Here is a 19,855-nt window from a genome sequence, read left to right as displayed (position 1 = left end):
GTGCCCCTGTCCCTGTGCAGTGTCCCTGTCCCTGTGCAGTGTCCCTGTCCCTGTGCAGTGCCCCTGTCCCTGTGCAGTGCCGCTGTCCCTGTGCAGTGTCCCTGTCCCTGTGCAGGGTCGCTGTCCCTGTGCAGTGTCGCTCTCCCTGTGCAGTGTCCCTGTGCACTGCCCCTGTCCCTGTGCAGTGTCCCTGTGCAGGGTCTCTGTGCAGTGTCCCTGTCCCTGTGCAGTGTCCCTGTGCACTGCCCCTGTCCCTGTGCAGTGCCCCTGTCCCTGTGCAGTGTCCCTGTGCAGGGTCTCTGTGCAGTGTCCCTGTCCCTGTGCAGGGTCCCTGTCCCGTCACTCACTGGCCGTGGCCGCCGTCCCGGGGCACCGCCCGCCATCGCCCCCTGCCGGGCACGGGGCGCACTGCGCGCTCCGCCCGCGGGACACCGGGACAGGGACACTGGGACAGGGTCAGGGACACCGGGACAGGGACACCGGGACAGGGACACTGGGACAGGGACACCGGGACAGGAACAGGGACACCAGGACAGGGACACCGGGACAGAGACACCGGGACAGGGTCAAGGACAAGGGCAGGGACACCGGGAAAGGAGCAGGAACACCGAGTCAGGTCAGAGCCCCCAGCAGCTCCTCCGGCGGCTGGCACAGTGACACAGCAAAGGCAAGTCCTGGCTTTGGACACTGGGGTTGAAAGCAGCTGTTAGAAAAGAGCCTCAGGAACGCACTGCCACCAGTCCTGCGACCCTAAGCCATCTGTCACAGTCTGCACCACAAACTGCCCCTACTGAGCTGATCCCAGCTCAGTTAAGCTAGGATGGGCATATGCACGATTTTTATTTCAACACCTGCACCACTGCAGCCTTTAGACCACAGAAACCCCAGACTTCAGACAGTGAGAGGTGAAAAACCATAATCAATACATGTAAAAACTGTTTAACAACATTTTCCCAGCCCTACATGAAACCCAGAGCCAACATTCCACAGCCCCTTCAACACCCAGCCATCCCCAGAGCAGCTGCCACAGATTTCCCTCCTCTGTAGCAAGGTCAGGGACTGCCCCCCCCAGCCACCCAACCTGCTGTGACCTGATGGAACACAAACCCTCAAGGATGGAAGGCACACAGATGGCAGCACAACAGGTTTTACCAATTCACACATTTTTTTAGGATGTTAAGATTTTTCTCTATTTTAAAATGTGGCTGTGAAACCACAAGTGTTGCTGTTAATTAGTGGTAAATAATGCACCAAGTCAGTGACATAATCAGGAAAGGTGCAAACCCCAAATCCACACGTAGATATATACAGCAAAGAAATTACATAAATATATGACTTGAGATGTGCAAGAGGTATTTAACAGAAGTAGCCAGGACATTTTTACACCACTATTTATAAGTACAATAGTTTTACACAACTATTTAATAAAAAATAAAAGCTTCCAGCATAGCAAATTTAATTTCCTGCTGTGCTTGGTATACAGCTAACTTCAACATCACCTGGGACAGAAATTAAATAGAACACAGATTTGGAGCCAGATTAGAACATATCACATGTGAACATTTCCCCCTTTTTCTGATCCCAAAGACCAGGCAAGTTTAACAGCCAACAATCAATGACACTTGCTGCTCTCACACCAAACAGTGACACTCTGCACCTCAGTACCAAAATGCTTCAGGAAAAATGAAGGCTCAAAATGTGGGAGCTGAAGTACAAGTCAGAATTTACCTTCTTGTAGGGGCATAGAATATAAGTAAATAAAGGTAGTATAGAAAGTAATTTTACCTGCTAAAGAGTTGCAGCTGGGTTAATTATTAAAGATTAGGAGGCCTGACTTTAACAGGCCACAGCTGTAGCCAATAAGAAGAGTGTTATAAAAGAGTGGATTGGTGGGTTGAGGGGAACTGGAGTCAGTTGGGTACTGTGAGAAGAAGAGGCAGTGCCCAGAGCTGCCTACAAGAAACATCACAGAGGTATGAAACGCCAGCAATATGGAACCTCTGCAATAAAATGACAATAGAACTCTTGCAATGGAATGACAACACCTTCTGGCCAGCACACCTTACATTATTAATGCCACTCCTAACACACAATTGAGCTGAATTTTGTAAACTTCATCTACTCAATCTAACCAAAATCTCCCTGAGTTCTGAGCGACCCAAGAGCTGTAACTCCCACTCCTGTCCAAAACGAAGAGCCGAGACACCAAAGCAGTGCTTACCCCGGGCTATTTTATTTACAATATGTACAGTTCCTACAGAAAACGATTGCTCACAGAGGATTTCACACAGCAACCCCCCGGCGTGGCTCCGATGGGCGCTGCCGCCAGCGCAGCCCCGCGCTCCGGGGCCGGGTGGGGACGCTGGCACGGGTGGGGACGCCGCTGGCACGGGGATCCTGGAGGAGCTGGAGGGCAGCAGCTGAGGTAGATCCGGGGTGCGGGAGGCGCTCGCTCTGCTCGTCCTGCCCGGGTGCCTGGGCCAGCCTGGGCCAGCCTGGGCGGGTGAAGGGGCTGGGGCTGGCTGGCACTCTCTGGTCAGCAACTCTCACTGGTGTGATCTGCTCAGATTGCACAGAATGCTTTGGACTCCTTTAGGATAAAAGGCACTATGTAAATCTACAGGAACCACGCTCTGTTTTGCTAGGGAGAATTTGGATGGGCTGTTAACATGTTGCGCTGATGCTGTGTACCATGAAATTACATCCTTATTGCTTAATGCTTATATTACCATTACCTTAATTTAATGCATTCACTGTCTATTATCCAGATAATTCCAAAATATAAAATAGAAATGGAAAGCATGGCAATTTTGAAGAATGTATTCTTGTAATTTTTTTTCAATGAACTAAACAAACATACTGCACCTGAGAAACCCTCCTGTCCTCCTCTTCATAGGTATTTCCACATTTCAGTAACAAGTTACTTGTGCTCCAAAACATTTTTTTTTTCCAGAAAATCCTTCAGTAATTGAAAACTGCATACGGAATGCCTCAAAGTATGGACATCACCAAACTAGTGTAGGAATAGCACAAATACTGAAGCACATAAAATCCAGTCATCTAAAACCCAAAAGGCACCCAAAATCTACTGTTAGCGGCTTTTTCTTCTGAAACAGGAAGGATTGCGTTTCTTAAGATAGTCCCTAAAAACTGCCACCATCCCATAAATGAATGTGAAAACTTAGTGACATTCAGATACAAGCTCAATTTCCTCTCAGTCTAAACAATGCTGAATAGAATTAGGGCTTACTACTGCTGACCAGAGCCTCTGATTCACAGGAACAGTTTGGAAACCAATCCTGACATTTACTGAAAGCCTGCAGAGACAATCCAGGTACCAGTAAAAACAGCCCTGGGATGGTGCAGTTGTCACCAGCCTGTGGAAATGCAAAGCAAAGGAAAGCTTTCTCACTTAAGGCATGCCAGATAAGCACTTCCCTCTATGCTAACCTACACACACAGACAGCAAAACAAAAGTAAACAACTAGTTTGCCTTGACTGGAAATAAGAGACAGTTAAAAGCACTGCAAGAAACAAACTAAAACAAGAATCAAACATTCCTAGAACTTGCACCTTCTGTTTTGGTTATGAATACAGGGAACACGTTACAGAGGGAATCTATTACTCTATGAAGTGACCTTACCTTTAGAGACTCCAGATTTCACTTTACACCATTTATAATATTAGACTTGAGAATCTGGACCACAAAATTTTTTACAGGCAGGCAGAGTCCAGTCTACCACAAAGACTCTACTACAAGCTTTACAAACAAACTAGTAAAATAATTTTTCCATTTGTCTTTTTTGTACATGGCTCCTTTCCTGGAAAACCTTTTATTTGTTAAGCTCAAATGTGACTAGTTAGGATATAAAAAAACCAAACCCCACAAAAACCTCCAAACCCCAAAACTATTAAACAGAAACCCCCACAAAGTTTCCCCAAAACAACAAATGAGAATTATACAATTGTCAACACTTAAGGAAAAAGAAAACCACACCTTTAGCAAAATCTCATTAATGAAAACGTTTCCCAAAACTCTATTTCCAAGGAGAGGAGAAATCTTCTTCAATGTCCATGTCATCACTCATCAAAAAAAATTTTATAGAAAATTTTATTCAACATACAACATTTTCCAGCAAAAAAAGGCAATATACAGGAAGAGGAGTTGTACACTGCGGCTACAGAAACAAAATAAAATACTGGAAAAGAATGTAAAATTAAGTGTGAATTGCTGATTCTATCTTTACTGCACTCAAAACTAGACACGCGGCTGGCATTAGCTCCAAAGAAAAGGAAGCAGTCTGGGGACTGAAATAAAACTACACACAATGAATATCAACATCAGTGAAATTCACTTGCAGACTCACCCAATAAAATTAACCTCCAAGTGTTAAATTGTACATGTTCATTCATTAAATATACAATTGCTTTTTTCAGTTTTTTTTTTCTTCTTTTTTCGTTTTTTTTCCTCCTTTTTTATACAAAGTCAACAGCTTACTAAACACTAGTGAGCATGCCCTCTGTGCTAAAAGGCTAGTTCTTGTGTTTTCCCCATCTCTTCCCATGGTAACTAAATTAATGATATTTATAATCTTTTCACTTGCTTTTGCCAACTTTTGAGTGTCATTCTATTTGCCAGGAGATGGCATAATCAATCACAACGGTATTTCTCAGTGGTTGGAAATTTCATAAAAAGACCCAAATATCTCTTTTTAGGACTCGGGGCATCCACTTGGTAAAACGGGATGCACAGTATTGACTAAATTAAATGAAAACTAGTTTATTAAAAAAGATTCTATGAAGCTGGAGGAGACAAAAATCCCGAATAAGTGCCAACAATGTACACAATAAAGTAGAGATTGCTATTTATTGATGATGTGAGTTTTTCTTTTGCATTTACAAATGCACAAAAATGTCATTTAAAGTATAACTGAAGGAAATAAATCTGATGTGAGTCTAAACATAAGACTTACTAGCTGCAGTGATGGTGAACACCACATGGGAAGGGCAGCCAGTCAGCTTATGCCATCTATAAACGTACTACAGACAAATAATTTTGCCAATGTCAACTGTTCTACTAAACTCTTCCCTCATTATGCTGACAATTGCCTTGCATTACGTTTACCATAAAATAACTCTCATTGGCATCCAAGCTTTTATAAAAACACCTTCATTTTGCTCAAAAAGGGCAGTCAATAGATACAGAGAAGCCAAACTGAACAGCCTCAACAAAATAAAATTAACATCAGCAGCAAATCCTCTTGCTGAAGACTTCAGATATAGTGCACGTGTACCAAAGTTCTACAGTTGTTAAAAAGGTGCACACACACACTTATTTTTGTCCCTTGCCTTGACAATCTGGTTAAGTAAGTCAGTTATGGATTTTAATAGCTTTTTCAAGGTAAGTGTAGCGACTTCTCTTTGGGGCTTTATTGAAATGGTCAAGCCCTAGCCATGGCCTTGGATGAGACATGTTGCCTAGAAAAGAAAAGAGAAAAAAATAATGAAGTTTTAAGACTAAATTGGAAAAATGTTTCCATTACACAACCTAGTCCTGTGTGCCCTGCCCACAGTGCGCTGGGCATCACAGGGAGGGCAGAGGAGTGCACAGCCAGAGGGGCAGGGTTTTCCTTCCAGCAGCACATTCACAGCTCCTTCTGCAGCAGGTACCTGCTTTTTGTCTTCTTCAGCCACCTACAGGACTTCACAGCAGTGAAGGCTGTGCTAAAGCAAGATAAGCACTGTTATGGCCAGAGGCACATCACAGTACCAGCTCTCACCAAAGTGCTGAGCCTGTTTCAAACAGGGAGGATCTGCCATTGAAACAGTATTTGACAGCCAACATGACAACCAACAGTATTTGCCATAATCTCTGCTATCCCTATCATCCGGTTTTAGTGGAAATATCTGTTTAATTCATGTAAAATGCAAATAATGCTAATTAAGAAATCATGAAACTGCCCCTCCTCTTTATTTTCTAAGAAAAAACCCTAGTCACTTAGATTGTAAAGAAAATATACAGATTTTTTTTTTTCATTTGTTCAACCCAATATTATTTATTCTACTGCTAATTTTAATGAAAAACCACAGTCCACATACTTCTTGCAAATGGGAGAAATTTTCTTTTAAGATGTTCTCAATGCAGAGCATCCAATATTCTTTGAAGTGAAATGATAAAGGCAGAAACTAAAGAGGCCCCCAGCAAGGAAAGTACATTCTACATTCAAAGCCATCAGCTGCAACCACTAAAGCATAAAACACGTGACCTTGTTGGTTGCCTGCATCTGCATTTTGTGATATATTTTCTTCAATCAAAATTATTTTGGTTTTTTTTTTCTTGTTTGACATAATGGTCAATATCAAATTAAAAGAGAACTGCCAATCTTAGTGGGAGAATTTGAATGTTTCTGAAGAAAGAAATGAGATCCTACATGGCTGGTGCCAGCACAGTCACAGCTATACTTGGTGTACCTTGGCAACAGCAGAGGGACACTACTGACATCAGCTACACCAATCAAACTGTGCAGTGCCCCAGCTTTGGTTCCATCAGTCCAGTGTGTGCTAAAAGCTGGCATTTGTAGAAATTAATTCTATCAAAGCAATATTTTCTCACAGGGGTGAATTCCATGAACTCTCAAATAAAACCTTTTGCTCTCACATTCCTTACAATTCCTACAAACAGTTCAAGTTCTCCCTTCCCCACATTCTGTGCCTCTGACCTGGTCACTGGTTGGTTTTTCAAGCTGTTTTGGCACCACTGGCTCTGCCTTGCTCACCAAGGCCAGCAGCTCATTCCAGACTATTGCCTTTCCCTCCCTGACCCATGAGGGATGACTCCCAGCATAAAATCAGGACTCTGCCTGCTCTGACCACAGCAGAGTTTGTCTGTCTGTGGAGAAATGCCCACCTCCAAGCTGACCATCCAGAGAGCCTCCACCAGCAGTGCCCAGAGGTGACTGTGACACAGTCCTGGGCTCTGGGGTGACTTGTGCAGCTGCAGACACTCAGCTCTGGAAGCCAAAGCCTGCCTGTGCTACCCACACAACAAAAGGACTGTTTGCTAGGCTCCTGCAAGTAATAACACACGTCTAACTCTCTGCAGGTTTTGAAATAAATGGACAGTTACAGGATTTCTTTACAGCTGTTACACCAAACCAGAGCACAGCTGGGGAAAAATGGAGAAAGCTCAACCCTAGAAAACCTGCCAATAAAAAATCAGAATTCCTAATTGTCAGAAAAACAGAACTGCAGAGAGTCAGTGCAACTCACAGAGAGGAACACTCAGCTAAGCTGGCAGAAGAAACCCCAGTGAATTCAAGGGTTTCAATGGATCCCTGATTGTGGATGCAAAGGTGCCATTCCCAAATAGAACTCTCCAAAGAGGAACAGGAGAGATTTGGATTTAGAAGCACTGCTGCAGGTTGCCCAGAGGAGCTGCAGCTGTCCCAGCCCTGGAAGTGTCCAAGGCCAGGTTTGATGGGGCCCTGTGTGACTGGTCTGGTGTGTGGCATCTGGCAGCAGGCTGGAATGGGATGATCTTTAAGGCACCTCCCAGCCCAACCCATGCTATGGCTATGAAAACACTTCTGTGGTGGAACACCTGAAGGATTAACCTGGTTTCTCCCATATGTAAATATCTAAGAAAACAGAGGTTTAAATGTCAGTCAAGTAAACTAGATGACAGCCAATCCAGAGACAAATTTAGAATGGAGCTGAATTTGTACCTTGGTGACTCATTTCTTATGGAAAAAAAATCTAAACAGCATCTAATTGACATATTTAATGTTCTTGTTAGAATCTTCAGATTCACTGAGGATACGAAGAATAAACAAGAATCAAATATGCAAGGGGGCAGATGAACAATAAAGACAAGGTGCAACTGATGCTGTAAAGTGTGTTATACTGACACTGGACCCATTTGGTGATGCACATGCAATCTCTGAACTCAAAAGGAAACAGATTATTTATCTATATGCCTATAAAATACATTTTCGTGGACTAACACATTCATGTAACACTGCTCAGTGTGCACACTGGTGTATATAAATACTTGCTTGGTCACTACATCTCATGTATATCATGCTAAAAGAACAAACTCTTCCTGCATCCTGAGTTAAGGATGAACACATTATAACAAGTGGCAGAGCAGCTTCAGCAGGCCAAAAGAAAAGTGAGGTTGTTTGACAACTTACCAGGTTGGGACTCAAAATCTTTCAAGTTCACTTCATACTCATCTTCATTGAGATACTGGTGTCGGCCCATCATTACAATGGCAAATTTAAACTATGCAAAGAAAAAAAATACTCAAAAACCAAGTGGTAGGATATGACACTAAAATTAAGTCTTCAAGCCTAAGTTCACAGTCTAACTTGCAGCTGGTTATAAGTAGAAAATTTGTAACTTCAATTTATAACTTTCAGCTTCAGGAATTGAAAAAGGCCAATCCTGGTTAAAACCCTCATCAACAACCTGGATAATGGGACAAAATAAATGCTCAGGAAATCATGAACCCACATCCTGGAATACTGTGTCCAGGTTCAAGCCCTCCAGGGAAAAAAGACAGGGCAACAAACTGCAGCAAGTGCAGCAACAGTCCAGTGAGGCTGTGAGAGGACTGGGAGGAACCTGGCATTCAGGAACCTCTGGGAAATGGCTTCTGCTCAGCCCAGAGAAGAAAAGGCTGACAGGCTATCTACAGTTTTCCACCACCTGGAGGATGGTGCAGGAGCAGGCTCTTCTCAAAAAACTGCACAGAGGTGACCTCCACAAGTTGCAAAATGAAACATTCTGATTATTTGCATTTCCTTTGCAAGGAAAGCAAAGGCTTCCCAGTGATAGTGGAATACTCTAAAACACAGTGTCCAGAACAGGGCAGAATTCCCACCCTTGGGAGTTTGCAAATTGCAACTAAAAAGCCCTGCACAACCTGACTGAGTCACGTTCTGCTCTGAACAGGAATGTGATCTGGGGGTGGCTTCTAAAGGTCCCACACCAGCTACACTTTTCTGGGTTACTTTGTTTTGCAGAATATTTCTCTTGATGCAGTACAGAAATACTGATCCTACCCATTCTAACTAATTAGTCCTAGAAAAAGCATTATTTCAGTCAAGCAGCTGTTCTATCCCACAAAATCTACACTTATCCCAAGTCTGGGGTGTTCCAACCTACTACAATGAACTCATTTCGGGTTTACAGTCAGCAATAAAAACTCTCCCAGTTTGAAATTACCTTCTCAAATTCTTTTTCTTGTATGTCCAGCATTGTTTGAATCCGCTTCATAACCTCTCTGAAGTGTTCACCCTAATAATTACAACAAGATTTTTAATGTCAAAAAAATCTAGGAAAAAGAAAGGAAGCTGTTAGTATCGCCTGTTTAAACTTCATTGAAATAGATTGCCTCAATGCCTCTGCTATTTACAAAATTACACAAGTGTCAACATCATTCTCTACAATATGGAACAACAGCAGGCAACTTGCTCTACATTCAGAAACTTTAAGTTTATTGATCTATCATTATGCAAACTGCCCCATAAATTGGTCAGGCACTGCCACTGCTATGTGCAAGTCAGGTTAAAGTAAAGTAGCAAAATCAGAAAATTAGCAGCAAAATAGGAATTTGTAAAAAAACCTCCATATTCTTGCTAAACTTGTTGCTACTTTTTACATGTTTCTGCTCCCTGTCTATGTAAAGTGCCCAAAAAAGTGACAGATACTGCCAGCTTAAAGATGAATAAAATATATTAACTGTTGGAACAAGGAAATGCAGAACAAATGGTTTTCACCAAAAATCATCAAACAAGTGTTACTCTTTGATCAAAAATATGGAAATTAGTAAAATTATAATTTTAGAGATAGAGAAATATGGACACAGTTCTCATTCCGAATTTTTAAAGTACATAATTTTCATACAAAGTAACACACATGAACCAGAAAAAGCTTAGAAGGAAATGGTAACTGCTCCCAGAAATACACTTTGATATTAAGAGAATCAGGGTGACATTCAGCTGGAGCAACACCACAGGAAAAACTTGAGAATTTAAATTAAGCTTTCAAAATTAGCTTTTGTTCTTGTACCAGCTTTCAGCCCTAGAAGATAAAGCACATCAAATTACAGAAGGGATGAAATGCAAAGTCATCTCAGAAAGTGATGGAGAAAGCAACCCCATTTTCCATAACCCTCAGTGAGAGCAACCATGGCAGGGCCACTTTTGCCAACAACTCTGCACTGCAGACACTCAAGTGCTGTTGGAAATAGGGTTCTGCTTTGTTGGGGGATTCTGCAGGGGGCAGGGGATGGCAGCTGCTGCCAAGTGACAGCTTTCTAGGTGTTCACAGGCTCCCTGAAACACTGAACAACCTGGATATGCAAAGGAACTGAGCTGGGAAATGACTGAGCCATAAAAAGGCACAGATTGGGCAGAACCTTTGTATTTTCCTACTCACTTCATACACTAATGCATTTCTTCAACAGTATTTATAGGAAACATCATCAGTATAATCCCACAGAAGAAAAAGGGAGGGATACTGCACCTGGTGTATCCTCAGCAAGAATGGAATTCCAAATGTCCCGAAAACCTCTTTGTGGAAATGTGCCACTGTGATTAGCATCTCATTTTCTTTATCTATATCTACCTGGTCCAGAGGAATTTCCTAGATCCAGACAGAGAATTGTGACTCCAATTAGCTAAACTTGCACAAAAAGAAACTAATGCTTGAAGTTATTTTTCTAGTTATTAAGAAACTGAAAGCATTATTGATGTACTGTTACTGATTTCAAACAATTCTATTCAAAAACAATTAAAAGAGCCATGTTGTTTGACAGTCTTTTACCAGAGTCCCTCATCCCTGGCATGACAGCACTTCAGCTTCCCCTACTCAGGAAATATTCTCCTGGCTTCCCTGAATGGCTTTTTTGACAAGAAATCTTCTATCAGTGCAGAACTAGCTGACAGTAACACAGGCCTCTTGCCAGCTCCTCATTACAGTTTACACTGGAAACTTTTTTTTTCATTTCTGATCTTTGAAGCAAGTTAGTAGATCTAAATGATGAGATGTTTAGAAAAAACAAATCACATGTTAAGTATCAAATTTGCTTCAAGAACCTCAAGTGTAACAGAAATGGAAACAAAACCTTCTAGAATATTACAGCACAAAAGTGGGTTCTAAGCATAAACACTTCTATCATTAACTCTCAAACAAACCTTGGAATTACTGCCAAGACATTAAATGTCCTTTGGACAGGCTCTTGCAAAGTCTTCACGTATTGTTATAAAAACATTTGTAAAAATGAAATAATGAAACCATTATAGGGAAACAGATGGAACAAAGGACGATCTTTTTAAAAGCATTATCTTAAAATATATATATATATTATCATGTAATCTTAATACAAACATCACAGTATTTGAAGAAAAAGAAAATTACCAGTTGAAAGAGTTTGCTCTCTCCAAGTCAGGTTTTAAAGCTTCTCTAAGACAAGCACAACTTACCTCTATTCGAAACGTTCGACTTGTTGCAGGTGACAAACACTCTAACAGCTCATCCTCCTGATGGACACCAATTATTTTGTAACTTACAATTTCTAGCAGCCTTAAAGATAAACAGAAAAGTATTTTTTAAAAGTGAATTTAAAAAATTCAATGCGACATTTCTTTCTCAAATCTTAGGAGAGATTAGTGTAGAATGTACACTGATGCTGCTATTGTATTTATAAAATTCTAAATTCAATCTTTAGTAAAAATTAAGCAGTAAAGTCATAAGAGGGTAAATTATTTCTGGCTCATGGCAAAAAGCTAGGATGTGCCATTACAAAATATAGGTTTCTAGTGGAGATTATTTTATATATCCTCTTTAAATGACCTCACTTTTAACCCCTGTAACTCCTGAGAAGTGAATAGCATGAAATGCTTGGATTTGAAACAATTAATAAGTCGTGACTAAAAAATGCAATTGATGAAACTCAAGGATGAATTTATTAAATACAAAATAAATAGCTGTGTAAAATTATATTTATAGTTAAGAAGAACTCTTAACAGTGACAATCTGGAAGATTTTAACACAATATTACACTTCATCTGTTAATAATGGTATCTACAGTATTTTAAATTCTACAGACACTTTGCTGCATAAAATCTACACGTTGACATAGAAGAAATCAGAGTCTTCCAGCTTTACCTTAATTTCCCTGAACCTTTTTCAGAGAGTTCTACAACTTTTTTACATTCTTCTAACAGGTCCCGCACACACCCATGCTTATCTGGATATACTGTTATTTCCTGTGGAATTTGAAACACAAACATCATTAGAAAAGCTGAAAAAGTAAACAACCACATTAAAGCACAGAACACATTGGATTGTTCCCCTTAACCACCCATCTTGAAAAGATAACTGAAGTCAACACCTATGTCATCTTCAACATTTCTGTTAAGGAAGGTGATTTTTTTTTTTTTTTTTTTTTTTACTTTTTTTTTTGTGCTCTTTGGGGTTTTTTTTTGCTGTTGTTTTCATTAGGTTTTTTTACATCATATACAGCTTTGTTCTAATTCTCAGGGGTTATTCAGGGGGAGACCCATATCCACAGCCATAACAGCTCTGACACAGAAATAACAGCAAGTGTGTAATGGCTTCACTCACCTCTTCCCTAAACTGGCTATTTAGCCATATGCATTTAAAACTTCTTCTGTTTTCAAAATCAGTTATCTTCATTTTGAGCTAAAGAAATAAAAGAAAAACACTTTAGGCATACTTTGAATAGGGCAGAATTATTTTTCATAACTCACCCCAATAAAAAGAAAAGACTCTTACCTGTTGATAGTAGAGTTTTTTCGGTTGCCTAGGCTTGAAGAACTGCAGAAGATCTCTTAAAGTACCTTCATAATTATGTCTAAGAGGATTACCAGGGCCATCCCTATAACTACAGAAAGAAAGAAAACATGTTCTTAAAATCCATCTCTTCAAAATCCATTACTGCTCAGCAAATTGAAGCACCAAGAACATTTTTATTACTGGCTTTCAGTTTCACATAATTGCTAACACAGCCTAAGCAGCACAACACCCAGAACTTTAGTGATTTTTAAACACAGCTGGGCTGTGGGAACAGAAAACCATTCAGGGTGTGTGTTAACTCTCCTGGATGTTTACAAGCTCACTGATGTCAGTGCTGCAGGCTGGCAGACCCACATTCCTCTGAAATTACTGGCATAGCAGCACATGCTTTAGATTGTGAAAGGTTAATTTGTGGAGCCATATGACACAGCAAATTCCACAGTGACCACAGCACTGCAAACTACAAAGAGCTACTCAAATTCTCACTGATGATGAAGGGAGATAGCCTCAGGTAACTAAAGAGCATTTACACTTGCATGAATACAGAGAGCTGTAAGTTTTGTGTGTGCATTATTCCTGAAGCACATACACAGAGCTATAATACACTACTTTCTGCTCTAGTTTTATACAGATTCAAGACTAGTTTTACATAAACATGTGTAAAACCACCACTTTAACCAGAAATATCCCTTTGAGCACCTGAGAACTTGTTAGATTGTTGTCATCTTCATAAAACCTCATTTGCAGACTTTGAGGGAGGAGAATTCAGTGAAGTAACTCCTGCATTTGAACTTGCAAAATCAGCAAAAATAATGCTTTTATGTGCATTTGTTTCTGCTCTCCTCCACTCTAGAAATCTGCATTCACTGAAACAGCACTTGAATTAGCTTAGCAATTTATCCCACAGCACCAGGCTTTGAAGTAATTAATGATTTTTAAAATGACATTTACTAGAACTCTTCTAAAACATGCAATTCTTTGAGGCTCTAGAGACAGACATTGCAATACTTCAACTGTCAAAGCAACCTGCTGTGCTTGCCAGAAAGGTAACATCTTACTGGTACAGAATTAGTTAATGACCTGGAAAAGGCTAATTTTTGAGGAGCAGCTTAGACAAAGAATACTAAGGAATTTGTCTTACCCTTGGGACTTGAAAAATTGTAATAGCATTGGATCCGTGTTAAGTCTCTGAGCGACTGTCTTTGCAACCTGAAAATAAATTTTTGGTAAGTTCTGAATTGTTTCACACAGTTATGACATTGCTCTACACTCATACAGTCATTATTTCATGAGACTGTAATTTCCCTGATAAAGCAGAATGGTCTACAAAGAAAGAATCCAATTATCAAAATAACTCATTATTAATAAAACTGGGGGGTTTATAGTATTTTTCCCCACAAGCCTTAGTGTCTTCCTTAAATTTTTCATCTAAAATGAAATCTACACAATGCAAAAAACACAGGCAGTTTAAGAACTTTTCTAAAAGTATGTATAATGCATTTGTGAGCTAGTGCAAAAATTCCTTTCCAAACAGGGAAACAAAAGAGAAACAGGAGACATGCCTGAAAGTAATTCATCCTATTGGATAAAGTAACAACAAAGCCTGGGTCATTGGGGATGGTTTTGTCACAGAAAATGACATCCACACGGTGATAGAGGTCTCGGAAGTATTCCTTAGCTGTGGGGAGCTCGCTGTTATCATTTTCTGGGTCATCCCTACAAGAGCAAACAAATGGTGATACCATTACACATCCCATTGTTACACACACAGGCAGTTGGAGCTTTAAAAATATGTTCTACAGTGAGTCAGCAACAGTGAAGAGATACAGAGATGAAGTTTAGAAACCTTCTGCAAGAGCCACCACTGGCACACAGTAGGACTGGTGCAGTCAGCAGTGACCCAGAGCCCGCCGTGGCTGTGTGCTGCAGCCCTTGCCTGCTCTGCTGGGCTCCTGGGGGTTCACAGCACCACTGCAGCAGGAGCTGGCCCTCCCTCCCACCCTGGCACATCCCTGTGTGTCTGTACTAATGCTGCACAGCTTTCCATGAACCCCTGTATCGATCGCTTTGCACAGAGGACAGATGGACGGCATTCCTTGGCACAGAGAGGCAGAACAGTGGGCACAGGGGCTGGTTTGGGTCACTCCTGACTGGTACCCCAACTTCTCTGCAGAGAAATAGCACCAGGGTACAAGCTGTGCACTTACCCAGGAGTCAGCAGCCAGCCAAGGGTGCATAACACCAACTGGGTCAACTGGGACTGCGAGTTCCAAGGCATGACATGAGAAATACATTCATCTCACATAATCTGGGGTAAGAGTGCTGAAGATAGACTAGCTGGCTTCCACCCACTGTCAGCCCATGGAGAGAAACAGAGCAACACAGTTGGGTGTGACCATCAGGAGTGAGAGCATAGAAATGCTGATTTATAGCCCTGCCAAGCTTATGAAAGATCCCTTCATTGGATACAAGATGCAGGAGCTCCCCTTTTGCCTTGGAGAAATCTCCAGCTGAAGCACCAGTACACCTATGAGTGGCACCTCAGGCAAACTAGGAGCATCTCATCACTGCAGACCAGTAAGGACCTGACTGTGAGCACAGGGGAGAGGCAAAAAGGGAAAGCAGTTCAGTGTAGTTCTGGGCTGAAAGAGCTCCAAGAGCCTTGTCCAGTGGCCATGGTATCTGAAATGCTGGAAGGCTCTTCAGTATCTGTGTTACAGTGGCTCCAGTACAAAGCTGCACAAATCAGATGCATTGCTGAACACACTCTGGTAATATTATGAACTATTTTACGTTATTGGTTTTCTAAACTAGGAGGACACTTTTTCCTTAAGTAATGTGGCACATGATACTCAAACAGGACTGATATTTGCTCATTTCCCCTTTGAATAAACAAATGAGAACTGCAGAGAACACATCTACTATTGGAATGTAATACTTAGCTCTTGATAAAGAAGCTTAAAGGAAGTTCAGCTTTCAAAGTGAGCCAGGTGATAAAATTGCAATAAGGTGCCCCCTTACAATACATACTTCTGAAACACTATGATGTCACCATCCATGAGTTCATCGAGAGCTTTATCAAGAGATACATCATAGTCTTGAATCCTTTCTGTTAAATTGGGTTTAACTTCCTGCAACAAAGAACAAAAATTATTGATCACAAAATAAAAGACAAAAATAAATGTCACAAATAAGTCACCATAGTGAAGAAATCATCAGCTAAGGTAACCTGTACATTCTTTTAACTGAAACAAATGGATAGATGTGTATCTCTTCAAATCCAATGCATGTATTATTAAATACCTAAATGCATATTACATATTTATACTTGCAGGCTGAGCTCTGGGCTGACCCAGGGATAAAAGCACCTGTGCAAACAAACTGGAATGGCACTGTAACCCTGGCCTGCCCAGAACAAGTACAGCTTTGCCTTTTAGGATAGCTCTGTGTGTGCTGCCCTGGAACCACCAGAGAGAGCAGCAGGGCTGCTACCAGAAATTGCAGCAAAAACCAAATTCCTTGTTCTTACTCCAGCAAGGACTTGGCCTTGGCAAGAGCTGCATCATCAGCACTCAATAAATGTGGCAGTTATGAAGATTCACTGCTTTGGGCAGAAACAGCCTAGCAGACAGGACTTTGTTTGCTGGCTTTGGCTTGGGAAAGGAAGGAGAAGATGCAACATTTTCTCAACCTCACTAAGGTGGGCACTGAAAACACAATGGCCAATAATGTCAGCAGCATCAGCTCTTCTAACTCAGCAACACAAGTCTAGCACAACAAAGCTGCTCATGTAGGACTCTCATGGAGACAGTTTTTGGTTTTAAAGCTTTACACTTCTTTCTGTTTAATATAAAATCTGTTTTTAAGTTAACTCTCTGCTGCTACTCTTTGCAGCACTCTAGACTTCAAAGTTACAGATTACAGTACTGATAATTTATAAATTACCACTGTTACGAGCAACTTTTTAAAATTATTTTTTTTTCTTTACAGCATGCAAAAGACAAAAAAGTTACAAAAAGTCTATCAATCCAAACCTCATAGAGGATAAGGTTAGTTTCTTGTGGAAATCCTGCCCTCTCACACATAACTGGAAGCAAGTCACCTGTTGGAGAAAAAAGAAGGAATGTGAAATGTGTAGCACTAATTGCTAGTGAGACCAACCACAGAAAGGAGAGAATCCCTTTCTTTACCCTGGGTAGGTGGTAAAGATGCCTAAGAAAGAGCCTTCCTTAAGCTTCCCTTGTTGACATTCAACCAGACACACATTTATGGTTCCTTTCCACTTCATCTGAACAACAAAAATATGTGCGAGTTCACTGAAAATCCAAGAGATTAAATAACACTGCTCCATCCCCAGAAAAAAGCTTTAGTATCTTTTAAAAACCCCCAAAAAACTAGCTAAAATATAGAATTAAAAATATGTATAGGTTAACAAATGAGACATTCAAAACAAAAAACAAAAATATTTTTAGTCAGTGGGTATTTGCTGAATTCCTTAAATGGACCCATATGAAAATCCAGGCTCACACACAATTCAGGCTGAGCAGCTGCTCAGGCTGCCATAGTGAAAGGCTGTAAAAGAGTTGCATGAAAAGCTGTTGGGAGGGAAATATCACATCCCAAAGCTTTACAACAGGTCTGAAACAGCTGTAACACCTGGTGAGTAGAGCAACAATGAACTGACCACCTGTGGGGTTTTGAGGCTCAGACCTGCAGAAAATGTCACTGACACCACATGGGGAAAAAATAAGGATTTGCTTCTCTGATGTAACTTTGGTTTCAATGATGGAATTATTATGAAAGGCAAAGTATGTGTCAATCTACTTTTAAAACTTCAATGATCAGAATGAAATTGAAATTCAGAACTCACGTATTTTACAGGATATAGGGGTGTAGATATGTCCACAATAATTCAAACTCCGAGTTTTCGGATCATACATCTTCAAAAACAACATTACATCATCTACAAAGTAAAAAACAAGATTTAATTTTAAGTAAGGCTTGGGGAGGGGGAAGGAGATCACCTAGATGTTTTTATTTACACAAGAACAAATATGTGTCTTTATTATCAGTGCCCTTAAAATATAGAGAGAAAATTATTCAGTGAGTTTAAAAACATGCAAAGCATGCCTTCCACTTCAAGAGAAATGAAGGAAAAACTGCATGAGACAAACTAATTTCAGTCCTGTAGTAGTTTGATGGATACATCAATGACATTGTTGAAAAAAAGGAGTGCACAGTGTTTTTGGAGATACACCCAATATAAAAGCATTTTGTATTTTAGAAATGTTTAGCCCATATGCTTACGATCTTTATCAAATTTGGGTAATGTTGCTCCAGTAGCAGCCATCTCTGGATCTACTGTTTCCAAAAATATTGTCCATGGATTCTCATTGTCACTGAGCTCAATCATCTATGTAGAAAGAGAGAAGGAAAAAAAGTCTCTGAAGAACCTAATACAACCTGGTATCAGCATTTTAATCAGATTCAAGAACTTTATGACATTGTACAAATGGGAGAGGCTTTTTTTTTAAGTTGTGTTAAAGGAAGTTTATGAAATTTATTAAGACAAACAAATACAGATATAAAACCACCAAAAACTTCGATGAAGCAGTAACAGTAGGTTTTACTTAAAATGAACCCACTTCTTTATCTTTCACAAGTTTACCTACAGCTGTCTTTATAATGGCAAGGACATGACTCAATTTTAGAATAAAAGGAAGGTGAAACCATCCTGTGGTATTTAGACACATTTTACATTTTAAGCAATAGAATTCCTTAAATCCAGAGGGTTTGCCCCTTTTGTCAAAGGGAAATTTCTGTTTTAATCTAGTGTAAGAAATCATGATTACACCTTTTTTTCCACAGCAGAAAAAATATGCACCAACAACATTCCTGCTTCCTATCCAAACTAATCCACTAAACACCAAGTCTTCCCCAAGTATCAAACTTCACCAGATACACTGAAATGAATTTTAAATTAAAAGCCTGAAAAATCTTATGTCTCAAAGTTAGATATTCTTCAAGAGAACTAAGAATCTCAGGAGATGTAAGAAGTACTATCATCTCTCAGTGACTGCTTACCGTTTTATTGCCATCTGCTTCATTATCTAACATTGCAGGTCTTTTTGTTCCATTACTTCTAGCTTGCATTGGCCATAATCTGATTTGATCCTGGGGAAATCCCTAAAAAAATAAAAATTGTGACAGGAAACTAAATCAAAACAAGAGAAAAATAGGCTAAGATGTTTTCATAAAACTCAAACAGATATTTTGGTTTAAAAGTTCTAAATTATGATTGCTGTCAATATGTGGAGAAGGTAAGAGCTAGAACACAACCATAATGTAACAAAATAAATACATGCAGGTATTCAGCTACAGAAAACTCACCATTGTTTGAGAGAGGTTTTGAACAAATTCTGTAAGTGTGGAGTTTTTTAATACTTTGAAAACAGTGTATTTCACTTTTTCTTCATCATACATATCATTGCCTTGGTGACCACAGAACTGATCCTCTGCCACTATCTGAAAAATGACATTTAAAGGTTACTTTTCAGATTAGCCCACGTAATACCTTCTCAGGATGCTTTACTATGCAACCTCCCTGGCCCTCTGGCACAGTGCTATCACAATTCATGTTCTCAGGGAACAAATTTGCAAGAACACAGATTACAATGAAATTAAAAAATCGTGATTGATAATCTCATCAGTGCAAGTAATTAAAATACATTAATTCTTACAAATCCCAAGCAATTAAAAACCAGTCGTGCTTAGATCTCAAGTCTTGGAATGTGCTCTAACAATCTTGACACTTGGAGAAAATAAAAAGGCTACATAATTCTGTGACTGGTGAATGCAAGGAGGCCACTGAACCCTCTCCCTGTACTTCCCACAGCTCCCCTGCACTCTTTGGTAACAGAAGCACAAACAGTGCAATGCTGCCAGTGCCCCACTGCAAACTCAGTGCAAATGCAGGGCAGAACAAGCTGGGCTTGACCAGTATCTCTGCTTATCAACACCAGAGAGAACA

General features: G+C 40.3%; 1 protein-coding gene across 1 annotated transcript in view; it reads right to left on the bottom strand.

Moving 5' to 3' along the window:
- Positions 1 to 4,093: 4,093 nt before the first annotated feature.
- USP7 (ubiquitin specific peptidase 7) overlaps positions 4,094 to 19,855 on the bottom strand; it is a 69,966-nt gene continuing 54,204 nt past the window's right edge. The window contains exons 16-31 of the mRNA XM_036392357.2: positions 19,216 to 19,350; positions 18,910 to 19,011; positions 18,133 to 18,238; positions 17,696 to 17,788; positions 16,860 to 16,927; positions 15,856 to 15,956; positions 14,388 to 14,541; positions 13,967 to 14,034; positions 12,805 to 12,913; positions 12,634 to 12,711; positions 12,175 to 12,275; positions 11,490 to 11,589; positions 10,531 to 10,650; positions 9,229 to 9,300; positions 8,193 to 8,283; positions 4,094 to 5,478 (exon numbers count right to left, since the gene is read on the bottom strand). Of these exons, the coding sequence (XP_036248250.1) occupies positions 5,372 to 5,478; positions 8,193 to 8,283; positions 9,229 to 9,300; positions 10,531 to 10,650; positions 11,490 to 11,589; positions 12,175 to 12,275; positions 12,634 to 12,711; positions 12,805 to 12,913; positions 13,967 to 14,034; positions 14,388 to 14,541; positions 15,856 to 15,956; positions 16,860 to 16,927; positions 17,696 to 17,788; positions 18,133 to 18,238; positions 18,910 to 19,011; positions 19,216 to 19,350 (1,605 nt within the window). The 3' untranslated portion in view covers positions 4,094 to 5,371. The remainder of the gene's footprint in view (positions 5,479 to 8,192; positions 8,284 to 9,228; positions 9,301 to 10,530; positions 10,651 to 11,489; positions 11,590 to 12,174; positions 12,276 to 12,633; positions 12,712 to 12,804; positions 12,914 to 13,966; positions 14,035 to 14,387; positions 14,542 to 15,855; positions 15,957 to 16,859; positions 16,928 to 17,695; positions 17,789 to 18,132; positions 18,239 to 18,909; positions 19,012 to 19,215; positions 19,351 to 19,855) is intronic.

This window comes from Molothrus ater, chromosome 16 (assembly GCF_012460135.2).
Source record: "Molothrus ater isolate BHLD 08-10-18 breed brown headed cowbird chromosome 16, BPBGC_Mater_1.1, whole genome shotgun sequence".
NCBI classification, from domain to species: domain Eukaryota; kingdom Metazoa; phylum Chordata; class Aves; order Passeriformes; family Icteridae; genus Molothrus; species Molothrus ater.
Note: the sequence above shows the minus strand (reverse complement) of the source record. Positions and strands in the feature narration are given on the sequence as shown.